At 38.4% G+C, this 12846-nt stretch overlaps 1 protein-coding gene across 2 annotated transcripts in view; it reads left to right on the top strand.

The window, feature by feature from the left end:
• Positions 1-12846, top strand: part of LOC124162945 (pyruvate dehydrogenase phosphatase regulatory subunit, mitochondrial-like) — an 83685-nt gene that overhangs the window by 53224 nt on the left and 17615 nt on the right. For both annotated transcript variants that reach the window (XM_046539707.1, XM_046539706.1), the window contains 4 exons: positions 385-533; positions 701-899; positions 3226-3348; positions 4099-4245. In XM_046539707.1, coding sequence (XP_046395663.1) covers positions 385-533; positions 701-899; positions 3226-3348; positions 4099-4245 — 618 coding nt within the window. The remainder of the gene's footprint in view (positions 1-384; positions 534-700; positions 900-3225; positions 3349-4098; positions 4246-12846) is intronic.

The following is a 12846-nucleotide window of genomic DNA, read 5'->3' as shown; positions in this document are numbered from 1 at the left end:
TTCCAAGCCACCCCTAGCAATTTACGTGTCGGGCCGACTCTGATCCATACCGTTACAATACATATGTTTAGTTTGCATTTAAAGCATACGAGTGAGTGATCTCATTATAAACTCAAACAGTGATGTAGCTCTTGAGATAGGCTGTTATAATTCTTACAGATTTATTCTTCTTGTGTCTATCATTCTTGGGAATAGTTTCCCTTGTAAACCTGGAGCAGTCATGGCACTTAGAATGTTAGACTCGGCGGACCCCTAGTTGTAGTGAGAAGGCTGTACTTTGCTTGTTTTATTTAGTATCCCTTTTAGATGGGTCGGTAGGAGCATTTTCAAGCATTCCTTATAAATTTTAACCGTAGCTTGATGATTTGAATGAACTCTTTTCAGTCTGCCGGGCACGAAGTTGTCTCTTACCTGCAGCACCTCTGCTCGAATGACGTGAACATCCCAGTGGGAGGAATAGCGCACACTGGAATGCAGAATGACCGTGGAGGCTATGAAAACGATTGCATGCTGGTCCGTCAGGCAGAAAATTGGTTGGTATTCAATCACTGGTTCTGACCAAATATTCAATGTATATTTCTGCCAATGTATTGATGGCCATCAAAGAGTCGGCTGCAGATATGGAAAGCCTAACCTAGTCTTTGAAGTCTGAGAAAATTCAGTGTGGACCCTGATTGTTTTTTTTTCCTTTGTTGTGCAGTTACTACATGGTCTCCCCAACCAACCAGCAGACTCGCATCCTCAGCTGGATGCGTCGTCACTTGCCTGCAGACAACTCGGTGGGACTGTCTGATGTCACGTCCATGCACACTGTGCTCAATGTAGTTGGCCCAAAGGCTCGGGAATTGATGTCGGAGATGTCTAACACTGACATGCATCTCATGCCGTTCACATATAAGGTTTGCAACTTTTCAGATGCATGTGGTGATGTGAACTGACCTGTGTTGACAATTCTACCACATAATTAACATAAAAAATGCACCAAAGATTGTGTAGCTCACCTGTTATCACATTTTAAATACAGTGGAACCTGTTTGGTACGTTTCTGAAGGGACCACAAAAAATGAACGTACTAACCAGGAAAACATGCTAACGAGGAAAGTAAAAAATAGCAGTCGGGGTAATTGCAATCTGTGGAAAAGTCGTCACAATTACAATTACTATCGGTAGTTCTCGTAGGATCGCCTTCCTGAACTCTTTTCACCTTTAAAATAAAGAAAATGGGCGCTACATTGAAAAACAATACCATGTGAATAAAAATCACAGTGTTTCATAGATTTCCCGAAGACAATTACATGAAAACGGCGTCTTTCTCCTGTGATTTATCCTATATGTATCTATAGTAAGAGGACAAGTAAAGCTAAGTCATTTCTTTTTTGTCACAGCATACTCGGAGAATATAAAAACAACCCTGAGTATGTCAACGGGTTGTTTTTAAACATCATAAAAATTGGACAAAATTATATTAACCTTAAATTACGGCAACAGCCGTACACATTCGCGCTTCTGGAATAAAGCCATATCGATTGTTATAGCGATCGATATATCGAATAATAACACGCAAGATTATTAGATTACGAGGTAATTACAAGAAGATTTTATATTATTCAGTTGAAATTTACTTTTAAAATTTGTTTAATGTCGTCTGCTTTCGTGCCGAGATCAAGTATTTTTAAGCTAAGCTTCGCGTGGAGATCCAGAGCATCGTCTGCTCCCGCAGCAGTAGTCAAATATGCACGTACTACGTAGCATTGACGTCGTGCAGTACTGCTTTAGATAAAGTGGGAATTGGATAAGACTCATTTCTTCATCATGATAACTCGTGCAATAGCAACAATTGCCCACTCGTGAAATTTGTGCGCAGTGGGCACTCCTGAGGCAACAGAGGGTGAGGAGCTCAGGGTGGGGAAAATTGGGGCTTCTCATTGGCTGCAGTTTTGCATAGTCAGACATTCCTGATAAATGGCCATATTTTATTATTCATCGCGTCATAACAATTGAGAAATGCATTTGGATAAATCACGGTTGAAGAAAGATATGTGGAATGAATGCAAGAATTTTAATGGCTAGTAATAATAAATTAAATCATGAATTCGGAGCTTTACGACCCTTAAGAAGATACTGGAGAACGAATTGCGGGTTGCGTCACGGCTAGCAATTGAGCGTACTAACCAGGAAAGCGCAATTTTTTCGAATGTACTAACCAGATGCTTTTACCTGTATTTTGTTCCGATGGTACCGGGACCGAGAGAAATCGTCGTACTAAGGAGGAAAACGTACTAAGGAGGAACGTACTAACCAAGTTCCACTGTACAATGAAAAATGGAAAAGATTCATTTTCTGGCACTTGGAGTCATTTAAAAAGCTTTCCAATTTATACAATTAAATTAAGGTAAAGTTGAAGCGGGATGTGGGCAGGAATGAGCTGAGGGGAGTTGAGGGCTCTATTGTGTGCTTTGCTTTATTTCCTCACAGTTTTTACCCTCTCTTAACACATTTTGCATTTGAAGTTTTAATAAGCTGCTTGTTGTAAAATCTTTGGTGCTTATAATTTCTTGTTGTTGTTCCACTATGCATCACAAATTCACTCAAGCAAATGCTCTTAAATCCCTTGTCTCCATTCAGCCTGTTCTATTTTCCTCTTAAATGGTATAATAGATGGCCTAGTTTTGGAAATCTTGCTGCCTTTTACTGCGAGAAGGCTGACGTATAACTGCCCTCTCTGGATGTTCGTAAACTGCCTTGAAAACTGAAAACATTTTACAGTGATAATAATTGTTATTTATCCTTCATAAATGTAATGTTCAACCCGCATACTTCTTCCATGCCTTAAAGCACCAAGCGTATTCTTCAGCATTAGGAAGAAATCTAGATGCATTAAGTTGAATTAAGTATTAGTACATGGTAATGAAAAATGTAAAATCTTGTAAACTTTGTGCGGACAGGCTTGGCAGTCTTTGCACATCCTAATCACTCAAAATGGTGTGGCAGTGAAAGGATTTATAGTTCATGTCATGAGTACTGATCAACAATTTATTATTTTACTTTTAATGCTTTATGGATGAATTCATCTTACTTCTTTGAGGGGTTTAATTAGTGAACACAAAATCAAATGACGTATCATCCCTTTTTATATGATATTGTTTATCTGATGTTTTAGATATAAATAGTAGGATGAATTGTATTGTTGCTTTTTCTCCAGTCATGTCATTTTTTTCCTTACAGAAAGTGAATGTTGGATATGCTTCTGATGTGATGGTTATGGCTTTCACTAATACTGGTGAAGCCGGATACAGCCTCTATATTCCATCTGAGTATGCTCTTCACGTCTATGATAGGCTCATGAAGGTTTGTCTCTATAATCTATACTCGCTGTGCTGTTGTTGCATAAAGTTGTTAATAAATTCAAAACTTTATGCATTCATTTGTTGGCTCTCCATTTTAAACTGAAAAAAAATGCATTTAGGTCTTAGTGTTGCCCCACGCTTGGGGAAAGTTTATGTTACGCTAGACCGATGCTTGACTGACGCTCAATATCTCATGAAAATAGCCCCTAGAGAGCAGCATTAATATGTCATGACGTGTGGCACGCAAGATATCACTCAGTTGGGAAAAGTGCACTGGGTAAACCTGCCCCACTGCCCAATGCATAAACTTGCCCCAGTATGCCATACACATTCGGCTTTATTCACTTGAGTTAAGTACCTTCTGATGTACAACAGTTCTTGCTTTGTTGTCAGGCAGAAGAACAAATAAAGCGAATGGTTTGCTAACAAGTGAACATGCAACATTTATGTGACCATGAGAAAAACATGGCGTTTCTAGCTTCAGTGTGTAAACACTCACCTTGTGATTTGATAATCATCATCGCGAATGCAACATGACTTGAAAATTGAATTCGATTTTAACTCAATGGGCATATCGGTTGGGATCATGGGACTCCTCACATTATAATGTTACTGCTTTGTTTGATAAAGGGAAATGTGATTTTGTTCTCTCATTCTCTATTCCTAACTATTAACATAATTGAAATCTCATCTACACAGAAACTTATGTTTAAACTTTACACATCTGATGAAACCATCATTTTTTTAAAAGGTCGGAAGAGATTATGGTGTGAGAGATGTTGGTTACTTCACGTTGAGGTTCTTACGTATTGAGAAGTTCATACCATTTTGGGCCGAAGAGTTGGATTGCGTCACGACCCCATATGAGGTTGGAAGAGGATACAAAGTGAAGCTGGATGTGAGTATTTTGCTCTTATTGTGTTCATGCTATCTTTCTTTGAAAGGGTAATAAGTTTCTCTTATTATTTGTCACTTACAAATGATGAATCTTACGAATTTTTTCTCATCATTATTACATATTTGCAAAATAATACGATGGCGATTTTCAAACCTCAGTCTGATGCTAGTTCCCAGGTTGACTACAGTAACATATCTGTGATTAATGGCCGGTTGCAAGAAACTTTCGCTATTGGTTCGATAGCTATGGGTCTCATAAAGTTATGGAACTCATAACTTATTTTGGGTTGCAAGAAACAATCGGTCTCATAACCTAGCTCCCGATAGTTATTGCTTCGAGCACGTAGTTATTATGAAATCAAACAGATGGCGTTACCGTCGCAACTATAGCAACGTAAACAAATTTGAAGTGCGAATTTTGAAAGGTAATAAATAAACACGCGAAGAAGCCACTGAAGCCTGCTCAAATCAACTGAAATGGCAAAGCGAGGGAAAAACTTCAACGATATTGAGAGAAATCTAGTTATTGAACTGGTCGGTGAAAAGAAAGACATAGTAGAAAATAAGAGGACAGACGCCGTTTTTCTGAAGGAAAAAAATCGCAGCTTGGGAGGAAATAACAAGGCAATACAGTGCCGTAAGCCAAACGGGGTTAAGGACAACCAAACAGCTGCATGCCCTTTATGATTTTTTGAAGAAGAAATTACGAAGTGATCAGCACGATGACCGGGTTATTATCAATTTCCTTTTACTTGAAATTGTATGCTATTCTATGCAAAGTTATTCCTCATTACTAATGTTATTGTTCCTCAATAGATTGAACTATATAAAACTGGAGGAGGAAGTTTTACAAGAAAACTCGACAATACAGGAGAGAAAATTATATCAATGCTGGCACCCCAATTCAAACCATTGGCAAATGCATATGATTCGAATGCAACTTTTTATGGAGAAGGTGATTCATAAATTTTCCATTTATGATTAAATTGTTTTAGCATGAATATTTACACCTCATAAAATCTAACTTGCCAGATGCTCATTGTATACCAAATTATGTCTCTACTTAACATAAACCAAAGCACACAACCTGCAATCAATAAAAAGAGAAAAATAATCAAATCTACAATAAAGAATTACATACCAAAAAATGCAAAATTCTAGACACAGAACAGAGGATGAAAGACGAAATATCGAGAAGAACATCAGTAATCATGGAGAAGGAGGAAAAATTAAAGGACTTGGAAATTCAAATAAAGCGTGTTGACCTGAAGTGCAAAGAAATTGAGCTGGAAAAGAAAAGTTTGGAATTGAATAGAATAAAAAGTCTACATGAATTCTGTGAGCATGAAGAGAGTTAAGCATTGTGATATACAGTAAACTCTCGATTATACGAAGCAGGATTTTACGAAGTTTTCGATTATACGAAGTGATATTGCGGTCCCGGCGGAAAGCCTATGGTAAATACGTGGCGCTATTCGATTATACGAAATGTTTTGAATTTACGAACCTCGGATCGGTCCCCAGGAGCGAAAGGCATTCATTTATATGAACTATGGCGAAATATTTGTCAACAAAACTAGTTACGCCGGCGTAAGTAGCTAAAAAATCAGCGCTTCCAACTGTGGTCCATCGAAAGTGTGACATTGTAAATGATAGTGCAACTTTGGAGAGAAAGGGTTTGCCTAAAACCTCACGGTGGGAATTTAGGGGAAGTAGGAGTTCAGTAAAATATCGCGACTGACATAATGCCCCTATTTACGTCCCTATTCGTAAACATCGCATCGACAATACTTCGTAGTTTAACATGTCAGGAAGGTCGTGCGGGGTATTTCGTACACTCCTAATTAACCCTTTGCACTGCTGTGAACGTACCTGGTACGTTCGCAAGGCAGGCTGCTGTGACGTACTTCGAAGACTACTTGACCACTTTTCGCCAAAGCACTTCGAAGGGTCCCTAATCCGGGACCCTTTCCTCGACGAGCTCACCCTCGCTGGCCCCTCTCTTCGACCCTCCGAGGGGTGGGCCTCCCTCCCCAAAAGTGACCGCTCTGACTGCATTTTGAAAATCTATCAATCAATGCCATCATCAAAAAATAATTGTTTGCATCGCACTCCTGCCAATCAGGCATTCAAGTACGTCTCTGAGCCGTGTTTCTGCGATGAGAAATAACGATTATGTTAACTTTGCTAAAATGGCCAAGTAAATAAAAGTGTCATTTTTCATCGCAGAAACACGGTTCAAAGACGTACTTTATTTCCTCCACTACAATCGCAAATTGCTGGAAATCGGCCGGATTCCCTTTGATAGCACATCATGAGGATGTTCTCGAAGTTAGTAATTGATACAACTAGCCTACTAGTAATTATACTGCTATAATATCACGGCTATGGTTGATTCGTTACGTTATACCTTCAAGCTGCAGCGGATAAAATCGTGGAGGAGATTAGAGCCTTAAAAGATGATTTTGAAAAATTCTTGGAAAAAGCAGGGAGAGCACAGCGCGCAACATCAGACGATTATATTGCCCTTTACAATGATCTCCGGGCTTGCGACAATGGGACGCCGGTACATACGTCGGAAGAAGCAGCGGCCGGGACTAGTCAGAATAGCAGTGACGACGAAGATGAAAGTGAGGAAGTAATTCCACCAAATAAAAAAGAAGTACACGCTGCCCTCCAAATATTAAGATATTTTGATCTGGCTCACGAGATAGGTCCCCAATTTCATTCCCATTTATGCAAGCAAGAAACCATGGTGGAAGCGGCGATGGAGAAGGGCAAAAAGAAAAAAAAATAACAGATTTTTAGTAATATCTTTTCGTGTATATAAAAGCCTTCCTGAATAAGCAACTTATTTATCATAAGTGTTGGGCTCTATTAACCACCAACTTATTTTTCAGGCTACTCTTAAAGAAGACGCACTTCTAAATCTAACCATGAACTTTCTTCTCGCGCGTCTCCCCGTTTTCCCATGCCGAGGGAACTTTCTTTCCAAAGTCTTTGTTTACTTCCTCCCGCGGCCTTCCGCTGATCTTGCCGACACCCACCTTACGCATCCCAAACCCCTCCTTCCCCAGCATTTCCCATTCACTCCCTCCCTAAGGTTACGGAGCTTGAGTGCGTCGTAGAAAAATGCGCCCCCCAAACGTAAACTGAGGCAGAGCTGAAGGCCCTTTCCCCACCCTTCTTTCTCCTGCCCCCTTCACCCCACCATATGCTGACCACTTCTTTCCTCTGGCAATCCCCATTTCACTCTTATTCACCCTACCCACTGGGAAGATTCCCTGATTGTGGAGAAGGGCATGGTTCATCTTTACCTGCAACGGGGGTAAGTTATTAACCGGAGAGAGTCTCAAGAAGTATCTTCCACTATAGGGGAAATGGTGCCGTGCTTATAATTGTCTCTCTTCTTCTCTGCTGACGTTTCAATTGAAATTATTTTCTTTGCTCTTTCCACACTATATTTATTTACGATTATGGCGCGACTATTTTTTAGTGCTAAAACTAAGAATATCTTTTCTCTATGTCAATGATCCTTTGCATAACTTTCAATACGGCGGAGAAAGGAACAAGAAAACTAAATGAGGTGAAGGTGCAGGTTTTTGCGTGTCATTTTTGGGAATTCACGCAAGTGAACCAATACTTCACACATGTTGAGAAATGATGAAACATCTCTTGTAGGAAAACAATCAATGCGGATAATAACGTTTCTCTCTTTATTTCTCCGATAATGGAAGATGTTTCTCCTGTCGTTTTCCGGTTGGAACCTTGCTCCTGTCGGCATAAAAAGAAGAGAGAAATACTATATGAACATAGCACTTCACACCCGGTATGAAGAATATGGTCCTGATGAAGAATTAAGTCTTTCGTAGCAACGCCTGCATATATGATGGAGCACAGTATCCGGATGGAGAACTCAAACAGAATTGACTTCAAATAGTCGCCAGAAGATATCCTACGTAATTTATGATCGTAACTGAATCTCAATGAAAATAACTAATTGAAAAGATAGCACATTGAACTGAAAATACGGAGGTACTCGAAATATTAACTTACGAAGGTTATTTTGGAAATGGGTTAAGGGCCTCGTTTTTCTTTTTTTTCTCGTCGCTGAGCGATAAAGGGCGACATAAATGGCGGTTAGGCCGGCTGCCGCTAAAATTCCGTGGGTGCTGGAAACAAATATCTATCTTACGCATACTTAATAGTTGTTATTCACTCCTAACCACAAATTTGTAGCATTAAATTCTTATAATAAACTTTGCAATTCATTATTTGATTACGTTTTCTAAAATGGTCGGGAATTTCTTAAGCGATCGTTGATGTTAAAGTATGAACGAGAAATGGGAATTTTATGGTGGTATAATTATTTAACGATCTTTCACAGTATAAATCGATAACAAAAAGCCTTTTCTATGAATAATACTGAGAATAATACCGAGAATAACCACCGGAAACATTTAAATAAGACCACTAACGACAAAAAACGGCGGAAGAAACAAAAGCGAACATTTTTTCGTGACTTATGAAAAAGGTTTGAAATTACGAAACTCGATTTTACGAAGTGCCAATTTTCCGGTCCCCCTGACTTCGTAAAATCAAGAGTTTACAGTATGTAACATTTTTATTCCAAATTTTGCATTGATATAGGGTTGATATTTAAAAGTATTAAATGAAATTGTTTGTGCTAAATTATTTGATTTTAATTCATGGAAAAGCCAATAATCATTATCTACAAATTTTTCAATTGAATTCCTACTGAATTTCATTCAATATCACAAGTGCCCAACTCTTTTAAGGGGTGGCCCATGTAAGTTATAACTTGAATCATTGTTCCAAGGACTAATCTAGTGCCATACACTTTGAGTGGAGGATATTTCCTACCTGCTTCAATGTTTATGGGCCAAGCAGAGTCAATTCATGAAAGTTTCCTATTCTTGAGCTAGAACATAGGGCTGTGAGTGGATCACCTCATGAAGCATGCATTACATACTTTTGGAGCAATTTTTTAGAATAGATTTTAAAAATAAAATACTATCAGTCATTTTCAATTGCAAATTAGAATAGCCTTATCCATTAAAGTCATGACTATTCCAACCTTAACATTATCTCAATCTCCTTAACATTATCTCAATCTCCTTAACATTATTTGCCAACCAATTGCAATGCATTTTGAATGCTAATGAGGGCTTTCATATCGCTTTGGTATATGTTGCATTATAACTTTAGAGTGAATTGTTGGGGCTCCAATACAAAGATGCTGCACTCCTAAACACACATTTAGCAATCGTTTTAGTCAAACTCATTGCTCGGTCCTTTCTACCAGGCAATTAGCTCAGTGTACATCTTGGCACACAACCCATGTAATTTTATCATTGATTTTAATTTTTTTCTGCATATGGCAAAAGTAAACTTCATGTATATTCAGTCATTTATTTTACTGAAAATGAGTATGTAACTCAAACAGTAGTGATATAATTAATTCAAAGCAATATAAGCAAACATAAAATACAATATACTGGGCTGTTAACATTTATTTATGAAAGTAAGTTTGGGGTGTACGACCAAAGTTTAATTAAAATAGGTGTCAATTATTGTATTTCTGATAGCATTCCCAAGAGCATTTGGGTTTTCCTCAATAGCTTGATCTTCTGCCTCCCCAAAGTCATCCACATCATCAATATGGTCATCAGGAATTATAGACAAATTATTCAGAACGGCTGTTGCTACTATTACAGACAATGTTGTACTTATAGTAGTCCTTAGACCAAGTGATAAGCAGGGGAACCTCCTTTTCCATACCCCTATTGCCCTCTCAACAATGTTCCTTGTTTTTATATGGGAAGAATTATATCGATGCTCTGCAGCTGTGGCTGGATTAGCTACGGGTGTCATTAGGTATGGCCTGCAAGGATAAGCACTGTTTCCCAAAAGATAACCACTACCTAACTCTTTAGATTCCAATTGAGCACGAATAAAGGAAGCATTGAAAATTGTACTATCGTGTGTGGACCCAGGCCATCGGGAAACAATATCGATAATTTTTAGCTCTGCATCACAAACAACCTGCACGTTGATGTATAAATAGCCTTTTCTATTGCGGAACAGTTCTGCATTATCTCCCCCTGGAGACTGAATTGGTATGTGTGTACCATCGATGCAACCAATCACAGAAGGAAACCCAGCAGCATTAAAAAACTTTGTTTTCATATTAACTAAATTTTCAATTTTAGGGAAACAAATGTACTGTGGACGGAGGAGGGCCAATTGATGTGTTACTTTCTTAATAATCCTGCAAACTGTTGATTTATGCACTCTAAATGTATCTCCTACAACTATTTGAAAAGTTCCTGTGGCAAAAAATCTTAGGGTAATGAGTAACTGATTGAGAGGTGTGATGGACTTGCTTCTTCTAGTCAGTGGCTTTAAATTATTTTCAATTTTTTGCAGAATGTCCATAACCAAATTCTTATTTAATCTGAATCTTTCACAAAATTCTTCATCATTGTTGAGGTGGAATGGATTTTGTCACTCCCTTATGACTCTCATTCTTGGTACAGCTCTCAATATATCAAGTACTTCTTCATCAGAGGATGTTGAGAATGCTTCACTCTCCTCGATTCTATGAAATTATAAGATATTTAGGAAGTGAATATTCCATTAAAATTCAATTCATGGTAGCATAAAAACATGTTACCATATACTATTTTATGAACATAGGTCACAATATGTAGGTGCTAAAACAGCTTAAATTCAAATTTTAAATTAAATTAAAAAAAGCTTATATTAAAATTTTTTCGAATGTCTATGTTCTATGAGAAAAAACTTTGACTTGTCCATTAGTGTTAAATTACCTAGTTTAAGCACCTTGTTCATTTTTTCTGATCCAATACACCCATGTCTCGTATAGCGCAAGGGATGCGTTCCTTGGGGTCTTTGCGCTATACGAATTTGTGTTATACGAGAGCGTTTTAACATTGGGAAGATAGGGATGCGTTCCTGGTAGCATAGGTATCGGGTATTGAATTTCCTCTTAAACATATATATTCCCATAAATAGCCTTAGAAAACTTATTTATATAAATGTTTATAGTTTATAACATCTTTAAAGATAGTATGCACGCATTTGAAGACTTTAATTCACGTTAAAAAAAATTCTTACGTGCTTTTGAAATTCCGTCCTGTCGTGCAGGTGGGCTAACATCTGCTATCTCAGGGGTTCGTAATGCATTGCCGGCAGTTGACAATTTTTCAAACCAGTTGAAAAACAACTATTGTGTCACCCAGGACCTTTTGTCGCTCATTGAAATGACAGGCAAATGCTACTTTGAATGCCATTTCATAGCTAGCGGAGTTTATGAATGATAAATCATTTTAATGTGAAGTCCTCCGAGTCTTTAGCAGCCACGTGAAACAGTCTTTAAATGCCTTGAAACCTGATCCAAGTTTTCCTTCCCTGAAAATGAATGAACGAGAATGCATTCTTTTCCAAAAGATTGTCGTCTCGTCAACACTAAAAACTAGTTGAGGGGAAAAGGAGCCACTTTCAATCACAGCTTGGAGTTCATCAGAAAATGTTGTGGTGACTGCGCTATCAACACTTGCAGATTCACCTGATATCGCCGCATTGAAAATACCAGCATGCCGTTTAAATTCTGGAACCAACCGGAGCTTTCACTAAATGTCTCGGAGCGATTACCACTCTCGTCTTTTTTTACTGATTCACTATGAACTTTCCATATGTGTAGACCGCTTGGTTGAAGTTGGTGCGGCTGAGGTCACTGATTTTTTAACTTCGTCTTTATTCAGAATAAGGCATCGTGCGTTTAAACTTCCGCGCAATATCGCTTTGACGCTCTCCATTTCCAAAGCAATTGACCTATATCAATTTCTCTTCTAGGTTTATGGTTTTTCTTGATAAATTCTTGATTTTTCTACCCGAATTCGTATTTTTTGCCATTTTCTCTTGGTTTTTACTCTGCATGGCTCTATCGAAATCACCTTCTACTGCTGAACTGTATTATTGAGATGCAGAGGGCTTACGACTGCGGGGAGGGAACGAAGCTATTGTGTTTGAGGTTCTGTAGCGGACCCTCTTATATGTTGATGCTATTCATGCGCAACTTGGCCGCCGCTCCATTTCTCCCCCGTGAATACCCATGACCTTGAAGGCTTTAGCGTAGACCCTCTACCTGGAAGTCAACCGTCCGATAACCTACGACGGCAAAAATTACGTCTCAACCAGTATTGCTTAAAAAAAACTCATTTCCACTAGCCCCACGCTTAATTAATGATCAAAATTAACTCATTCTGTTAAGGAGACTAGATAAATTACTTCGGTAGGCCGGCTATCTGGACCCAATGACGAGTAATACTTTTGGCCATTGCACAGCAATGGATTTTGATTAATATATAAACAAAAAAGAAAATTTGACGCAAGCAATAATATTAATATGCGAAAAATGATAGAAATTTCGTGTGTACTTAGCGCAAGTTCACGTTTTATCACGAGAGCGTTTAAGATTTTTGATTAGGCTACACTGCGTTGCAATGTTTCCCCGAGGAACGAATTTGCACTATATCGAAATTGCGCTATACGAGAC

This window comes from Ischnura elegans, chromosome 7 (genome assembly GCF_921293095.1).
Source record: "Ischnura elegans chromosome 7, ioIscEleg1.1, whole genome shotgun sequence".
Classification (NCBI taxonomy): domain Eukaryota; kingdom Metazoa; phylum Arthropoda; class Insecta; order Odonata; family Coenagrionidae; genus Ischnura; species Ischnura elegans.
The sequence above is the reverse complement of the archived record's forward strand: the minus strand, read 5'-3'. Positions and strand labels throughout refer to the sequence as shown.